The following is a 19100-nucleotide window of genomic DNA, read 5'->3' on the forward strand; positions in this document are numbered from 1 at the left end:
TCGTAAGGCTCCATGTAGCCGTCGTTCTCCGCTGGCTTTTCCGTGACCGTCTGCGTGCCGCCCGCCTGGTCCGCTGCGTCAAAGGGGTCGGCGTAGTCCTCTAGGATGATGAGCTGAGCAATGCAAGAGAAAAATAAGAGTTCAAATCTTTAAACTGATTACATCACATGCAAGTTAATTATTCCAATAAGACACAATTATAATTGCATGTACACTACCCTTCAAAAGTTTGGAAACACCCCTGGCAAAGTGTGGTTTTGGACGATATCAGCATAAATCCTTGTCATTTTTTGGTGCAAATACATTACAGTAACTCACTGAAGACCAGCAATAATAATTTTCATTTTGATTACATAATAATGGCAATATATACATGTCAAAGTCAGACATGCCCCTTTGCCAGCTGTGTTTAAACTTGGCTCAGGTTTGTAAAAGATTTTTGGGTCAGCACACCTTAATAGCTTCAACAATTGATTGCCAATTAAGTTTAGAATACAATGAACCAATCAGAACCCAGTTTAGGTCAGATAGATGCTAATGCTGGATATTTTGATGCATCGAAAATGTAAGTTTTTTCTATGTATAAACTGTTAATGTAATAAAATATGTTTTTGTAGTTTGTGTTGTCCCTTATCAGTGCAAAATTATCACAAATTAAAAAGAATTCATGCCAATATTGTCCAAAACCCCACTTTTCTAGGACGTTTCCAAACTTTGAGGGCAGTGTACACTATCAGTGTTTTAATGTGTTGAGAGAGTCTCTTTTGCTCACCAGTGCTGCATTCATTTAATCAAAAATACAGTAAATTGTAATAATATTTAACCATTTTAAAGAACTGTTTTCTATGTGAATATATAGTAAAGTGTAATTTATTTCTGTGATCAAAGCTGAATTTATTGGATTAAAAATACAGTAAAAATCACAAAATATTATTCCAATGTAAAACAGCTGTTTTCTATGTGAATATATAGTAAAGTGTAATTTATTCCTGTGATCAAAGCTGAATTTTCAGCATCATTACTCCAGTCTTCAGTGTCACATGATCCTTCAGAAATCATTCTGATATGATGATTTGCTGCTCAAGAAACATTTATTTATTGTTATTCATGTCAAGAACAGTTCAGATTTCTGTGGAAACTGTGATACACTAGCATTCAAAAGTTTGGGGTCAGCGATTTAAATGTATATCAATCAAAAGATAACTCTTATTCAGAAGTGCAAGTGAGTCTGGTTTACTCTGCGAGAAGAGAATCAGAGGATGAGAACAAAGTCTCATTGGCTCACTTTCATTCATTTATTTCTATCCCACTGTTCCCCTCTCTGCAGGGACGAGACTCGAGGAACACATATAGACGGAGACTGTGGAGAAAGGCACAGAAGGTAGCCGAACAGTCACACGTACAGTAATTATAATTTCACACACAAATACTCTCAAAGAATAGTCTTGTGTAGCCTAACAAAGCCTGGCCCATTCTGCATCTTACTTTGGCCAAGAACCACTCCTTAATAATGCAGATCATTTACCTGGCTTGTACAGAGAACAAACTGATTTTCTTGTTTTCAAGTGCTGTTTAGATGTGGATTTATCAGAACAGAAGTTTCTGTCCAAGAAAATTGCAGTATACTTTCTAATTTACAATTCCTCGCCTCTTGAAGTAATCTATTACTTCACAAAAACAAAGATAAATTGTACAATTCTACTTTTAAATTCTAGGGGTAATGAATCAATCTCTGAGATTCATTCAGTGTTCTAGTCACAAAATTTGATTCATGCTTGCTAGATAATATTCTGTATAAGTTAGAAACTGCCATCTGCTTTTGCTTCCTATCTGTAGGATATACATTTTTCCGTCAGTTTTGGGAGTTTGTCTCCGTCTTAAGCAACTTTAAGCTGTGGTGTCCCACAGGGCTCAGTCCTAGGCCCTATTTTATTTTCACTGCATGCATGTCCTTTTGGCTCAGTTTTCCACAAACACAAATTTTCTTTTCATCATATCTGGTAATGACCTATAGTTGTCAAACCACTCCACCAGTTGAACGTATCATCATCTTCACATTGGCCTATTATTGTGGAATAATCCATGTCACATTCATGTGCAGTATGTATGCGGCAGTCGGTGAAGGGATTGTGGGTGGTTTGTGGGTGTGCCGTCTGAAGCCGAGACAGACAAAGAGAATCAACAGAAAAGAAGTATAAACTGTTCCTCTCTGTTCACACAACATTGCAAAAATACAGCCTTTGGCACGCAGACGTGTTTAATTGCAGGCCTGTTCTTTCTGTAAAGGGTATTTCACACGCATGATGGTAATTAGACGCACATGACCAGCGCTCTGAGATTCATTCATTCGCCCTAGACTGTTTGTCATATTGGAATTTATCACAAAGCTGTAATCAATGACTCAAAATACACCATTTCAAGGGAGGATGTGACAAAACAATAAGCTCCTGTACGAGGAAGTGTTGTTCTGGAATACCAGTCACCCAACGGAGCGTGAACTACCAGCAATACAAAGACGCGGTCCGTGCAATTCTGCAATGTTAACGTTCTGGAAATTGTGATATTATTTCCTTTCACAAAATTAATAAAAAATATGAATGAATAATTCAATTTAGTATAATGGCAACACTATCTGCGGTGTGAAATTAAACATGCATGATTTTGCCCTCAGCAAGAAGAAAAGAGTTCAGTGAGATTGTGCCATCTGCTGCGCTGGTCCCTGGCAGAGGTTTGGACTTTGAATTTGGACAAATCTCTTTATTCCTTTGGGGCAGAACGTCCACCACATGAGGAGGAGTCGAACAACTCCAGCAGAAGCTGGTTCACTCTTCACAAACGCCATTCATCTCACATATTTAACATTCTTCACAGAAGGTCAGTGTGTGTTTTGGAAATGAATCTCTGTAATTGTTCTCTATGGCTTGCGGTCAAAAGAAAGACAAGAGCATTACCATAATTGGATAACTACAAATAGACCTCAGCCACACACAGAAAGGAAACCACAATGTCCCAGTCACAACGTTTTGATTCATGTTTATGATGATATTTATGATGATGTTTCAGATAAGTTCGAAACTACCACAGCACAGGGTCTGCTTTGCTTAAGTTAACCAAGTTCTGTCTGAAGGACAGAACATTTTCCGACAGATTTGAACATTTGTCTTCATCTCCAGCATCTTTAAAGGATTAGTTCACTTTCAAATTAAAATGTCCAGATAATTTACTCTCCGCCATGTCATCCAAGATGTTCATGTCTTTCTTTCTTCAGTGGAAAAGAAATGAAGGTTTTTGAGAAACATTCCAGGATTTTTCTCCATATAGTGGACTTCACTGGGGTTCAACGGGTTGAAGGTCCAAATGTCAGTTTCAGTGCAGCTTCAAAGAGCTCTACATGATCCCAGACGAGGAATAAGAGTCTTATCTAGAGAAACCATCGACCATTTTCTGAAAAAAATTAAATTTATATACGTTTTTAACCACAAATGCTCGTCTTGCACTGCTCTGTGATGCTCCACGCATGACGTAATCATGTTGGAAAGATCACGCGTGACGTAGAGCGAAAAACTCCAATCTCATTTTCTCCTCCAACTTCATCGTTGTTTTACCTTTTTTTGTAAAGAGCGTTTGACTTAGTCTTTGACGTTCACTTTGTAAACACTTGATCTGTACTTCCGTCTACATCACGCGTGATCTTTCCAACATGATTACGTCATATGTGGCGCATCACAGAGCAGTGCAAGACGAGCATTTGTGGTTAAAAAGTATATCATTTTTTTTTTTTTTAATAAATGTCGAATGGTTTCTCAAGATAAGACTCTTATTCCTCGTCTGGGATCATGTAGAGCTCTTTGAAGCTGCACTGAAACTGACATTTGGACCTTCAACCCGTTGAACCCCAGTGAAGTCCACTATATGGAGAAAAATCCTGGAATGTTTTCATCAAAAACCTTCATTTCTTTTCCACTGAAGAAAGAAAGACATGAACATCTTGGATGACATGGAGGTGAGGAAATTATCAGGACATTTTAATTTGAATGTGAACTGTGGTGTACCACAGGGCTCCGTTCTCGGTCCTACAGTATTTTATTTTCACTGTGTCCTTTAGGCACAGCTTTCTTTATTTTTAATCAACTCTACGCTAATGACTCACAGTTGTCAAACCACTCAAACAGGTAAAGGTATAATCATTTAATACCTGGAAGAGGTTAAATGTTGCTCGGTGAGAAGCCTGCGTGATGACGATAAGATTTATAATGTTATCTGGCCTTTCTAGGTCAACCAATGAGATTTGCAACCGAGCAACTTCCATTTTGATGAATGCATGTCACCATGTAAAAACAGCATAATATACTTGCTTTTTTCCTTGTCCTTTACAACTGTAAATCTCTCTCTATGGGAATCTCCAGTACCATCTGTCCTGCCAGAAACTCTTCCAGAATGCAGCTGCCACTCTTCTGACAGACGAGAAGAATGAGGATAATATTACACCATCCTTGGATTTTCTCCATTAGCTTCCTTTCCAGTACGAGATTGAGTTTAAGGTGCTACTGTTTTGTTTTTAAGCATTTGCATGGCTTACCACCACAACGCATTGCTGATTTTCTAGTCAAATGTTCAGACAATAAAAATCTATAGTGCCTTTTCTGCTGTTGATCCTGAACTCTGGAATAATTGTCCACGTAATATTCATCAGATTTTCTCCTACAAGAACTAAAATAAAACATTTTTAATTAAAGAAAAAAAACTTATATGATACTGAATTCACAGAAAGAGTAAAGAAACGACGATTATGAATTGAATAACACCAATTGCCACTGCAAAACCAGGTTAAACGGGTTGTACACACAATTACAAAACACTATCAGCACCAAAAAGAACTCAACAAATAATAATTTTCAAACAATTTTCTCAAAAACAATGATGCAACCACTCAAATCAGGCCGGTCAAGCAAACAAAGCTCCACACACACATAATGACTTCCAGAGTCGACCTACAAATGGCTTACTTATTACCGTTTCTTCACATGAGAGTGGGAAAGGAAGAAGTATTTTAACATCAAACAGAGAAGAAAAAAAAAAAAAAAAAAAAAAAAATCGACATAACCTAAGACCCACAATTAGGATTTTAAAACGAACTTTGCTGGAAACCCTGCATTTTTCTAAGTTTAAGGTATGAGGGGGCTGTAGCGCAGCAGAACAGAGGCCATCATCATCTCTCGCTGTAATTACAGGCTATTCCTCAGCGTGCTGTGGGATTGAGAGAGGGGACGAGGCCCAGCATGGACATAAACTCCAGTTTATTTTCCTACCACAGATAAAGTTCCTGCAAAACATCACTGTTAATCAAAAACTTTAATGGCACAATGATAGATTTTAGAAACAACAGCACTACAATTCATTTCAGAGGCTGAGCTGTTTTCTTTCTGAAACACTCCCCTCATCACATCCAGTGTTTACAGAGGGACGAAAGCGAACCCAAACCACACGAAACACTGACTGAAGCTAAAACCAGAAACCCATCAGAGCAGCGTCAGAGGGAACTGAACACAGCAGCACTGCCTTCTGGGACTAAAGTACAGACTAGAATGTCAGTTTTCAGTGTCAAAAAGTTTCAATGGGATTCTATATAGAACCCTAGAGTTCTTAAAGAACACTTTATGCAAATAAGGTTTCATAAATCATTATGATTGCACAATACTTTCATGTTTAACAGGGTTTTTTTTTTCTAGTGATAAAGTAGGTTTACGAGCTGTTAAATTAAACTAAATCCATAAAATGATCCCATGATGGAACCCCTAAAACATTCTTAACCCTTTATGCTTTTCTTCTAAGAGTGATACTTGACTTTCCATTGCCAATGTGATGAATAAAACAAAAGTAATATTTACCACAATTTTTAATAGTAATTATTTAATCTGACTGCCAAATATTAAAAGCTTTTTAAAAAGAACTGAAATAAAATGCTAAATAATTGTTGCATAAATAATGTTTATTTCAGAGAAGATACCTAAACGTAATTCATAGTTTACTAAGTACTAAAATAACCAAAACTACACTCTAAAAAATGCTGGATTAAAAACAACCCAAGTTGGGTTGAAAAATGGACAAACTCAGGGATTGGGTTGTTTAAACCCAGCGGTTGGGTTAAATGTTAGCCCAACTATTGTTCAAAAATGACTATATGGCTTAAAAATGGACCCAAAATTAAAATCAGACACATAATTTCTAGAGGCAACAATAATAATCAAAAGGCGAACATTTATTAATAAGCAATTTAATACATGTTTATTGTTTCATTATTATTCATTAAGCATATTAATAAATATTAATTTATTAAACATTAATAAATGTTAATTTCCAACATACTTTGGGTTCATTTTAAGCAAACAATACTGTCATTTTTAAACAATTTTTGGGTTAAATAAAACTACCCAGCAGGTTGGTCAAACATTTAACAACTTGTGTTGTTTTTAACCCAACATTTTTTAGAGTGTAAGTTACCTAAAACGTAATAAAAACCATATAGACATATTTAAAAATAAATAAATAAATATGACAACAAAATTACTAAAACTTTAAAATTAAAACAGAAAATATAAAATATTCATTGAAAAATACAATTTATAAAAATATAAAAATTGAAATAAAATGCTAAATAATGTGTTTATTTCAGAGAAGATACCTAGATGTCACAATTTAGTTTAATTTAAGCTGACTAAAACTAAAACTTAATAAAAAGAAAAATGACAAATTTTTTGTAAATTTACAGAATTAATAAAACTTTAAAATGAAAAGGAAAACAGAAAGTACAAAAATAAAATGATGTTAAAATAACACTGGTTCATTGTTGCACACACGGCACAGTAAACAGGGCTCACGCTTTTATGTCACTCTGAACCGAGCCGATATGCTGGACTTCATTAGCATGTGACAGGTGGACAGCAGATGTCCTCTGGAGTGAATTACTCCATCAAGGTATTTCTCAAATATTACCTGGCACAAGCACCAAACGCTGTAACGCCCTGGGCTTAAGGACACGCTACTAGCTGGAAATGTGGCATTATTATGAAGCGAGGACAAACAAGCATCGCACAGAGGACGGATTGAGCAGATCTATTTTCAGCCATCTTTCAATCTCACATGTGAAGCCAGTCAAAAGCCTTTTTCACAGTTGTTGATGTTCTGGTTTCAGTGGGGCTGTTTTCGCTCTGAAACACGTCAAGGTCGGCCTTGAACTCGATGAGTCCACAGACCTGAAGAGAGCAGCGTTATCTGACATATGAAACATTCATATGAGAACCGCCTTCTATAACTCAACTGATCTGCCACTATAATGACATATATATATATATATATATGTATATATATATATATATATATATATATATATATATATATTAGTTTTTGTTTTGTTTTTTTAGAAAAAAGGTACACAGCATGGACTAAGGAATCTGCATAAATGGCTGAAAAAATGTTAGCTTGTTTTCTTAAAAATTAAATATATTTGCATAATTATTTGAAATTATAATATTTCAAAAATATTTGAAATTAACAGCTAAGAAGTTAACAATGGAATTTATTTAATAATTGATTCATACAAACTTTTTTAGCACACATTTTACTATAAATGAAGACATTTTATGTAAAAACAGCAAAGACATTTACACAAACTGGACTAATGCATTCTGACATATTTGCATAAAGCATATGAAACTAACAACGCTGAGAAGAAACTTATTAATTGATTTATTCAACAGCTAAATATTTATTTTAATGTAAATGTAAAAATGTAAAACATTTTTCAGATTTTAATCACCGCTCCTGGTCACTCAGAACTTTCTATGTATTTGAGGACATTGAACTCACAGTAATTAAAAAGACTAATAAAAGGAAAGACTAATTATAGTGCAACAATAGCAAACTATGTGTAAAGTTTAGAGTTCATTTCCTCCGCCCTCTGTTTCACATTTAACCACACTTAATTATTCTCTCCTCGTTTTCTTCAGGATATAAGCTGCTATTAAGCAAAGTGGCTCTTACTATAGTAAACACGAGGCCGTGTGTGTCCGTGTAAAGCCTCAGCGAGGGTACGAGGGCCTCACGGTGACGCAGGGCCAGCCACCATCTGTTGCCTGCCATGTGCTGGGTGTGTCAGAAAGCCACGCTTGTCGTGAAAGTCAAACTGGAGCACAGCTTCACGCACACATGCCCTCGAGGAACATGCTGAGAAAAACAGCCCTGCCTGATTACTATTGGTCTGAGATCAGACTCATGGATCCTAAAGTAAAGCTTGAGTAAGATCAGAGGCTGCGGTCGAGCAGCGCAGCAATGTCACCAACGTCAGGCCTGGATCATGCATTAATCGGCAGTAAATCATGCATTAAATCAATGCATTATCAGAAACACAATTATTTTAATCAATATTTTTAAAATGTATTTTATATTTTATTTAATTGTTTTTTATAAAAACATTTTTTTTTATTTATTAAATTTTTATTTTTAATGAGGTTTATTTGAAACTTGATATTGTGCATATATTATACATAAATAAATTAAAAATATGCTTCTACGGTAATATATGCACAATATGAAGTTTCAAATAAACCTCAGCAATGTCACCAACATCAGGTCTGGATTACATTTACAATGAACACAAGGAGTGTGATTTACTGCCGACTCTGCCTTAGAAATAAGCACAAGATAAAAAAAATTATATATATATATATATATATATATATATATATATATATATATATATATATATATATATATATATATGTGTGTGTGTGTGTGTGTGTAAAAAATATACAATATATTTTTGAAAATATTAATTAAAACAATTATGTTTCTGATAATGCAATAGAATATTATAATAAAATATATGAGCACAATATAAAAGTACTTCAAATAAAAAAAATATAAAATATAATGAGTGTATATAAATATATAAAAAAAAATTATGTTTGTGTGTAAGGTATTTATAATACTCAAAAAAATGTATTATAAAAAATTAAATCAAATGAATAAAACAAAAAATTAAAATAAGTGTCTATATTGTTTTTGCTAAAACATCTACAGTAATTAATTATACTGAAAAAAATGAAAGAATGTGGCCTCTTCACGACAGCTGACAGCGACTCGGACCGATCCGATGAAGCATCAGTATGAGCTGGAGGGAAAATCTGAGGAAACTTCAGTCAGCTGCTCCATTAGAGAAATATGAAATCCTGTACTGTGAGAGCTCATTACAAGAGATACAAATCATTAAAGGGAAATGAATTTGGAAAGCAATTAACATTAAGAACGCAGGGTAATAATAAGAAGATTGAAGCTAAATTGAAGTCACAACAGAGAAAAACAAGGTTGAATTTCTTCTCCTCTCATCTCATTCCGTCCATCTCTGAAATCTGATTATAAAACATCCTTTGAGGGTCATAAATTTTACTTGAATCCATAAACTGTAATTCTCACACAGTTCAAATTACTCCTGTTGCGTTTGTAGCTTCGAGCCGTTCTCTACCTCCGGAAATATTCCGACTTGACATTTCTCCCGATAACACCATCCCGGCTGTCAAAGTGTCGCGGCCGGAGACTGGAAAGCCCAGAAAATGATGGAGGAAGAGAGGGAGAGGACTGACGTTGATGATTTACGCGAGGAACCGCAGGGGATTTCAGCGGCGGATAACCTAATCGGACCAGAGGCTTAGTGGCACGATTGCATTAAGGGCCGTTTCAAAGGGGCCCTTTCTGCTGTTGTTGTGCTTTTGCCGGTAACGCTTTGTAAAGCTGCGATCAAATCTAATGAGAAGGGCCCGCTGAGGGGCCAATCGGCCCCGGCACAAAGCCGCTCGGAGCGCCATCCACCAAATTACAGACAGAGGAGGATTTCACTGCACAAAACAGAGAGCAAGAAGAGAGAGAACGAACGTCTCTGAACTGGACCAGCAAACCACATCTGAGATTCGACGGACGAGCCCGAGACCGAATGTTTGTGCTAAGCTGCTCAAGAGATTAAAAGGAAAAATGCTTGCGTTTCTGACTTCACACACTGACAGTGCTCTCTGTTGTACAGTAGCATAATATGCATTTTTTCCTCACATTATTTATTACAGGCCTAAAAGAAATCTGTAAGCACAACTCTAGCCAACACAAAAAATCCTGGAGAGTGTTATTTGGGTCAACAATCAAAAGATACACGGCACGATCCACAGACTGTAAAACTGAAAAACTCATCAGATGTTGATAAGCTGATTCAGGGCCTGTGAAGCATGTGTGTCCATTCATTATTTCCACCCACTTCAGGTTTTCTACCGAGGGGCCCTTTAGTTTGAACAAGCGCTCGAGCACAGAGATGACGGCCAGAAGAAAAGAGTGCAGGGAAGAGAATAGCGTCCAGCTGTGTGAAACATCCAGAGTAACATCACAGCAGCAGCAAAATCAACTATTGAAAATGTGTAAATGCTGATTTCTCCAAGTGCCTCTGACAGACATGATCCCTCCATCACAGCTGAGGTGATCATCTCAGTGCTTTCTGAGCTGCTAAAGAAGCGTCTGCCAGGAAAACACATGCGTCATTCCACAGTTACACCGACACTCACTCTGTTTCAAATGACAAACTCCTGTTTAAAATCATAAAAACACATTTATATTCCAATGTTGGATACAAGTATCAGTATAACATGTATCATTTACTTCATTGTGATTATTATTAGATATTGTGCACATATTTCAGAATATATTGAGTGTATACTACACTTATTTTAGCACCAGCTGCAATAGTATATTTGTTGTTATGTTATGTTACATGTTATGTTGTTACATGTTGTTACATGCTATGTTACATGTTATGTTACATGTCATGTTACGTTACATGTCATGTTATGTTATGTTATGTTATGTTATGTTACATGTCATGTTATGTTACATGTCATGTTATGTTACGTTACATGTCATGTTATGTTGTGTTACGTCATGTTATGTTATGTTACATGTTATGTTATGTTACGTTACGTTATGTTACATGTCATGTTATGTTACGTTACATGTTATGTTACATGTCATGTTATGTTACGTTACATGTTATGTTACGTTACATGTTATGTTACACGTTATGTTGTTACGTTACATGTTATGTTACTACGTTACATGTTATGTTACTACGTTACATGTTATGTTACATGTCATGTCATGTTATGTTACATGTCATGTTATGTTACATGTCATGTTATGTTACATGTCATGTTATGTTACATGTCATGTTATGTTACGTTACATGTCATGTTATGTTATGTTACATGTCATGTTATGTTACATGTCATGTTATGTTACGTTACGCCATGTTATGTTACGTTACACGTCATGTTATGTTACGTTACACGTCATGTTATGTTACGTTACACGTCATGTTATGTTACGTTACATGTCATGTTATGTTATGTTACATGTTATGTTGTTACATGTCATGTTATGTTATGTTACATGTTATGTTATGTTACATCTCATGTTATGTTATGTTACATGTTATGTTATATGTTATGTTATGTGTCATATGTTAGGATGTTATATGTTAGCATGTTATGATGTTATATGTTAGGATGTTAGGATGTGTAAATGAGTGCTTGCATGTATAATCCATCAGTATTCCCTTCACTCTCACTGTAACTCTCTTCACACCTCATGTGTTTTGCTAAACTAATTTATTAGCAATCAAAATTAAGCCTCCATATAACACATTTCATAAAAGTGCATCGAATTTCACACAGCTTGCAAGCAAAAGTGATTTTTATGTCACTTTGAGAAGTTGTTAACAGAGCCATTGATCATGTGCCACGAGTCATCCATCACAGACTCGAGCTGTTCATGTGTGCATCAGAGCAGAGGAACGTGAACAAGAGCCAGAAAACAACCGCGACCCTCCACCTCACATCTGCAGAACTTTCACAGCTACTGCTGCTCACAACACGGTCAAATAAAGCATCATGGAGCTGAAGCTGCACATGACAATTATTTAAACAGGACAAGTTGTTTTGTTCTTTCCATCTTTCTTTATTGTGTAATGTTGCTGTTTGAGCAGAAAAAGCTCTGCAAAGTTCCAGTTCTTCTCTATATCAGTGTCAGTGTTTCTGAAACGCCTCCATCTTGAGTTTTCTTCACAATATTCCTCATTTAAATAATTAATGCGCAGAATAAAGGGGCGGGGCTTGGTTGAGTTAGTTAGTAGTGTGTTGAAACTGGCGGTTATGGTAAGGGGCGTGACATTTCCCAAACACCAATCACAACACACTGCTCCAGCCGACCAATCAGAGCACATTGTGCTTTTCAGAAGGAGGGGCTTCATAGAGACAGGAACTAAACAGAGCGTTACTGACAGACTGGGAAGAGAGGAGCTGCAACAATGGAGAATATGAGGAAAATAATCAACCTGCTCTAGTAGAGCAAAAAAAACAACATCAAGAGTTTGAAGAGGGGCGTAATAGGTCCTCTTTAAATTTCAGCTTTAATACATTCTTGATCTTCTCATTTAGATGGATAATTCATCCTACAGTGAAATGCACTTTTGTCAGTCTTTGTGACATCGGCCATCCGAAGCATTGTAGCGTCATTCTCTCGGCCAGAGACCCGACCGGACGCGACTCAAGAAGATTACAGCACTTTTAATACAGCACAGATATTCAAGATTAAACACTAGGGGATACGCTTGACAAAATCCAATTTCCTTTCACCTCACTCTTTCTCTCTCCTACAGATTTGACTTTGAATTTTAGAGGGAAAATTGAGAAAGCTGCAGGGAGAAGAAATGGAACTGTGATGCTAAAATATAACATGGCATATTTATAATGCACACACATATTTCAGCATATATTGTGTGCATTCTACACTCTTATTTTAGCAACAGTTGCAATAGTTTATTTGTGGATCTGTATATGCAATTCAAGAAATGTCATTATATGTTATATTTCAACACAAACAAAGAATAAGAAATTATATTTTTCATAAAGAACATGCAGCCTATTTTTAGGACAATTAAGACCATTATTTATTTATTATACCATTTTCAGTTTAATACTTTAATGCAAAAAAGGCTATTTGAAAAATAAATGACATTTTGAATGAAAAAAAGTGCACAAAACTAAAATAATGTTCTATTAGTCCTAAAAATTTTTTACCTTTTTGTTAACACTTTACTTGAAGCCTTTATATATGATGCATTATACAAATATTTTAATGCATTAATTATACCTTATAATGCATTGTATGAATAATTGTAGTAGTTATCTATTCATTGTTACACCTTTAAAAAAAAATGTGTAATGCATTAAAACACACGACAAACAGCTGATTTCAGATGTAACAAGGAATCTGCAATATTATTATGCATTTTAAGTTTGGTTACAATTATTTATTAACATACGACCTGAATTCCGGAACGCTTTTTAAATTTGAATAAAATGAAAACTAAAAGACTTTCAAATCACATGAGCCAATATTTTATTCACAATAAAACACAGATAACAAATGTTTAAACAGAGAAATTTTACAATTTTATCCACTAAATGAGCTCATTTCAAATTTGATGCCTGCTACAGGTCTCAAAAAAGTTGGCAAGGGGCAACAAATGGTTGAAAAAGCAAGAATTTTTGAAAAGATTCAGCCAGAAGAACATCTAACAACTAATTAAGTTAATTGATATCAGGTCTGTAGCATGATTAGCTATAAAAAGGAGAATACTTTAAAAACAATATTCCTCAACGTCAAATTGCAAAGGCTTTGCAAATCTCCTCATCTACAGTGCAAAACATCATCAAAAGTTTTAGAGAAACTGGAGAAATCTCTGTGCGTAAGGGACAAAGCCGAAGACCTTTATTGGATGCCCGTGGTTTTCGGGCCCTCAGACGACACTGCATCACTCATCGGCATGATTGTGTCAATGACATTACTAAATGGGCCCAGGAATACTTCCAGAAACCACTGTTGGTAAACACAATCCGCCGTGCCATCTGCAGATGCCAACTAAACCACTGTCGGTAAACACAATCCGCCATGCCATCTGCAGATGCCAACTAAAGTTCTATCATGCAAATAGGAAGCTATATGTGAACATGGTCCAGAAGCGCTGTCGTGTCCTGTGGGCCAAGGCTCATTTAAAATAGACCGTTTAAAAGTGGAAAAGTGTCAGACGAGTCCAAATTTGACATTCTTGTTGGAAATCATGGACGCCGTGTCCTCCGGGCTGAAGATGAGGGAGACCTTCCAGCATGTCATCAGCGTTCAGTTCAAAAGCCAGCATCTCTGATGGTATGGCGGTGCATAAGTGCATACGGTATGGGCAGCTTGCATGTTTTGGAAGGCACTATGAATGCTGAAAGGTATATAAAGGTTTTAGAGCAACATATGCTCCCCTCCAGACGACATCTATTTCAGGGAAGGCCTTGTGTATTGCAATGCAAAACCACATACTGCAGCTATTACAACAGCATGGCTTAAACGAAAAATATGTCAAAGACGACCATGAACTCTTCAGCAGCTGGAAATCTATATCAGGCAAGAATAGGACCAAATTCCAACACCAAAACTCCAGAAACTCACAACCTCGATGCCCAGACGTCTTCGAACTGTTTTGAAAAGAAAAGGAGATGCGACACCATGGTAAACATGCCCCCGTCCCAACTATTCTGAGACCTGTAGCAGGCATCAAATTTGAAATGAGCTCATTTTGTGGATAAAAGTGTAAAATTTCTCAGTTTAAACATTTGTAATGTTATCTATGTTCTATTGTGAATAAAATATTGGCTCATGTGATTTAAAAGTCTTTTAGTTTTCATTTTATTCAAAATGTCCCAACATTTCCAGAATTCGGGTCGTATATAATGCATTATAACATACATTATGAATACCTTTATAATGCATTATATAAAGGCTTCAAGTGTAACCAACATTTGCATATACCAGCATGCATATTTCTTCATGATGTTCTCGCTCTATAAAGCTAAGCAGCAGCTCAACAGTTCTTGTATGCGACAGGAAAAACAAGCACGAAGCGAGTGAGGTCAGCGTGCGGATCTCTTGATTACAGACGGAAACAGCATGACCTCAGTTGATCTCTGGAGAATAACGAGAGAAGGGAGGCCATGACGCGTCCGTCCCACGAATGAGACGAGATGGGTGGAGACCCACATCCACCCGGCGGAGCGACGACACGGGGCTTTCCAGCAACACACTCCACAGGCACCCTGCTGGAGCTACATACAATGAGCCAAAGGTCTTCTAGACAAGAGCACTGCGCCAAGGAGGATTATGGGAAAAACATGATTTTCAATGCATCTGTTTAGAATGAGATCTTTAGCTGTGTCATCCGTAAACCATCAGCGTGGAGATGCTAGAGAGGTGTGTGAACCGCTCCCTGTCTATTTCAAGGCGCAAGATCGGACTTGCCCAGTCAAAAGGGATTGTCAGGGAGCTGTAAACACTTCCTGTCAGGAAGAGAGCACTTCCTTAATCCTGAAGCAACAGCATTCAGACGTCTTTTTTCCAGCAGCAGAGCTGGAGTCACTGCTCTGACTTCAGCTGAACCGAAACCGTTACAACATGAACGAAAAATACAACAAAAATATCTTCAATCAGTATCATTACCGCTTAAAAACACCATGTAGTGTTCTGCTGCACCCCTAAAATAGGGTTTATGCGTCTTTAAAATGTTCATTATGACTAACAAGCCTGTGTTTGTTTTATTTTAAATAAGAGCCTCCATGCAAGTTCAAATAAAACCGTAACATTACGCCATTTCCACAGGATAAATCAGAGAGCATGAGGCCCTGCAACCATCTCACCTTGATTGTAATAATCCCAGTGGAGAGACGTTCAAACCACGAGGAGGAAAAGTCAACCATCACAAGAAGAACAAGAAGAAAAGAAGAGACTAATTACATGGATGGACTGAGAAACATTTATGCAGTCGCAGGCAATTTGAGTGTGTTTTTCTATAGAGGCACAGATAAAAATACCTCTTCTCCTCCCTTTTATTTCTCTTTTAGTGCCGTCCATAGTAGAGCAGCCCAGGATTTCATTTGTTTCTTTTTGACCAGTGCATTAAAATGACCATTTCTGCTGACCGGTGAACAGTAAAGGCTGTCCTGTCATGCTGAACCAGGACTAGAAATCCCAGATTTTTTCCGTTGAAGGGTCTGGAGTGAATCAGGATTGTGGTCCTGACTCATGATGATGTAAATTAAGGATCACAGCTGTAATTAATGTAGAGTCAATCAGTTCCCACAAGCTCAGTCACCACGACTCTTCCTCTGCCGCATATTTTGGTGATTGCATATTGTGTATGTGGGTTAAATATGCATTATTGTCAGTAAGCTGGCTTGAAAGTTTCCTATTCTTACCGACTACTGAGTACTTGAACACATACACCACCAATCAGAAGCTTGGAATAATTAAGAATTTTTCATATTTTTGAAAGAGCATTTATTTAATTAAAAATACAGAAAAATTGGGAAATATTTATTAATGTAAAATAGCCATTTTCTATGTGAATATATAATGAAGTGTAATTTATTCCTGTGATCAAAGCTGAATTTTCAGCATAATTTTCAGCATCAATGTCTTTACTGTCACTTTTGATCAATTTAATGCACCCTTATTAAATAAAAGTATTAATTTATTTTTACTTGCCCCAAAGTTTTGAAAGTGTATGACGGTTTCCACAGAAATCTGAATTTTCAACACTGATAATAATCATGAATGTTTCTTGAGTATCAAATCATCATATTAGAATGATTTCTGAAGGATCATGTGACACTGAGGACTGGAGTAATGATGCTGAAAATTCAGCTTTGATCACAGGAATAAATTACACTTTACTATATATTCACACAGAAAACAGATGATTTACATTGGAATAATATTTTGTGATTTTTACTGTATTTTTAATCCAATAAATTCAGCTTTTATCACAGAAATAAATTACATTTTACTATATATTCACAAAGAAAACAGCTGTTTTACATTGGAATAATATTTTGTGATTTTTACAGTATTTTTAATCCAATAAATTCAGCTTTGATCACAGAAATAAATTACATTTTACTATATATTCACATAGAAAACAGCTGTTTTACATTAGAAAAATATATCACATTTTTACTTTATTTATGATCAAATGAACTCCAAAACACTTTAAAAAAAATCTTAATTATTCCAAACATTTGACTGGTAGAGTACGACAATCACTTCAGAAGTGAGAAGGAGGAACTTCTGACAAGGTCCGTCATCTTGTCTTATATAAAGTTCTCTTAACGTTCACGGAAGGCTTGCTGGATGTTTTTGGAAACAGTGTGATGTTTAATGAAACCGCTCTGTCAGATCTGTATGTGTGGGAGTGTTTGTTCATTCAGACAGCAATAGAGAGCAAGTGGATGTATGTAATGCTTTTGTCTTTCAGTGGAGGTCAACTGCCTCATTCACCTATGCAATTAAAGGAAAACCTCACATATCCACACACACACATACACAATGAAATATATACGGTTACCATAGTTACATATAACTGAACTGAACCGTGAAGAATGCATTCAGACCAATTAAAGGAAAGATATTGATTCTCTGCTATGTAAGTCAATGTTCCTTACTAGAGTAAACAAGTTCTCAGTTAACTGAAGAAACTTTTCCCTCATACTATTCAACTCTTTCATTATAGGCACAAAATCTACCATTCCTGCAAACCAAGAAATGCTAGAGCCACAGAAAAACAAACACCACAAATGCAAGTACAATTTAGGTATTTCAAGATACACATTTGTATGAAATCGTTGAACTAACATAACACATTTTCATTGACAAAAAGTCACAAGTGCAGAAAAATAAAACACAGATCATCTCACAATTAATTCTGCAAACCTTTGCTTGTTTACGGCACACAGTAAAAAAAAATTAAAAAGGTATTTGCGACTTTTTATCTATAAATCTCAGAATTGCGAGATTTAAACTCACAACTGCAAGATATAAAGTCAGAATTGTGTGATATAAACCCTTTTTCTAACAATTGCAAGTTTATATCATGCAATTCTGACTTTATAAAATGCAATTCTGACTCACAACTCGCTTGAGAGTTTACATCTTAAAATTCTGAGAAAAAAAAAGAATTGTGAGATGAAAAGTCGCAATGATGGATTTCATGGTGGAAACAAGCTTCCATAGAAACCAACATGGAAATGAAACTAACAAGTTTTTCTCATGTACAAAGTGCAATAAGCCAGTCTGAATCTTGCATCTTGCCTAAAAGATTCATGATCTTATAGGATGGATTTGAAGGCGCCGTTAGCCCTGCATCAGGTCAATATTTCATTTGATCGTCTTATTATCATCAATACCCCAGTAATTCAGACAGGGTTGACTTCTGCCCAAGCAGAAAACCTTCGAGAAGCTTTCAAACGTTCTTACCAGGCAAGAACAAGTGTAGAGCAGTGCTGAAAACATAAAAGCTAAAGTTAGTTTAGAGAATAACAACAACAGACCCTCTGAAGAACAGTCAAGGTCATGGCAGGGTTTGTTTGCTTCCATTATCTTCTGTTTATCATTCAGTAATTCACTTTCAGGAGTCCTTAACCTGAGCAATTTAACAAAGGTGTGTGTGTGCGTGTGTGTGTGTGTGTGTGTGTGTGTGTGTGTGTGTGTGTGTGTGTGTGTGTGTTGTTAATTATCACTACTTTGAAACGATAATTGATCATCTTATAAAACGCTCTCAGCCGCGAAGGTCTAATCACCAACAACAACAACAACAACACAAGGAGAACAAAAAAAAATCATAAGATAATGTTATCAGCTTTCTAATGCACAGCCGGCCTACTTACTATATTCCAATGGCAAAATATAAGTAATATTATATAAAATACAAACAATTAAATTAGTGTCGTCACACAATACCAAACTTAACATTTCAAAATGTCTTATATATAAACCCTGACTAAATATTTCAATCGATCAGCAGCTCTGGTTCTCTCCTGTCTGCTATAATGAACTGAATGACTGAATCCTGCTGTTGTTTCAAAATCAAGATAGAGCAAAACACTCGGCACAGATATTGGCATTCTGAGCATTAG

General features: G+C 36.1%; 1 protein-coding gene across 3 annotated transcripts in view; it reads right to left on the reverse strand.

The window, feature by feature from the left end:
- Positions 1 to 19100, reverse strand: part of zgc:158464 (uncharacterized protein LOC791139 homolog) — a 129137-nt gene that overhangs the window by 106173 nt on the left and 3864 nt on the right. For all 3 annotated transcript variants that reach the window (XM_048168493.1, XM_048168490.1, XM_048168492.1), the window contains exon 2: positions 1 to 113. This exon is cut by the window's left edge and continues 20 nt beyond it. In XM_048168493.1, the coding sequence (XP_048024450.1) occupies positions 1 to 113 (113 nt within the window). The remainder of the gene's footprint in view (positions 114 to 19100) is intronic.

This window comes from Megalobrama amblycephala, linkage group LG19 (assembly GCF_018812025.1).
Source record: "Megalobrama amblycephala isolate DHTTF-2021 linkage group LG19, ASM1881202v1, whole genome shotgun sequence".
Lineage (NCBI taxonomy): Eukaryota > Metazoa > Chordata > Actinopteri > Cypriniformes > Xenocyprididae > Megalobrama > Megalobrama amblycephala.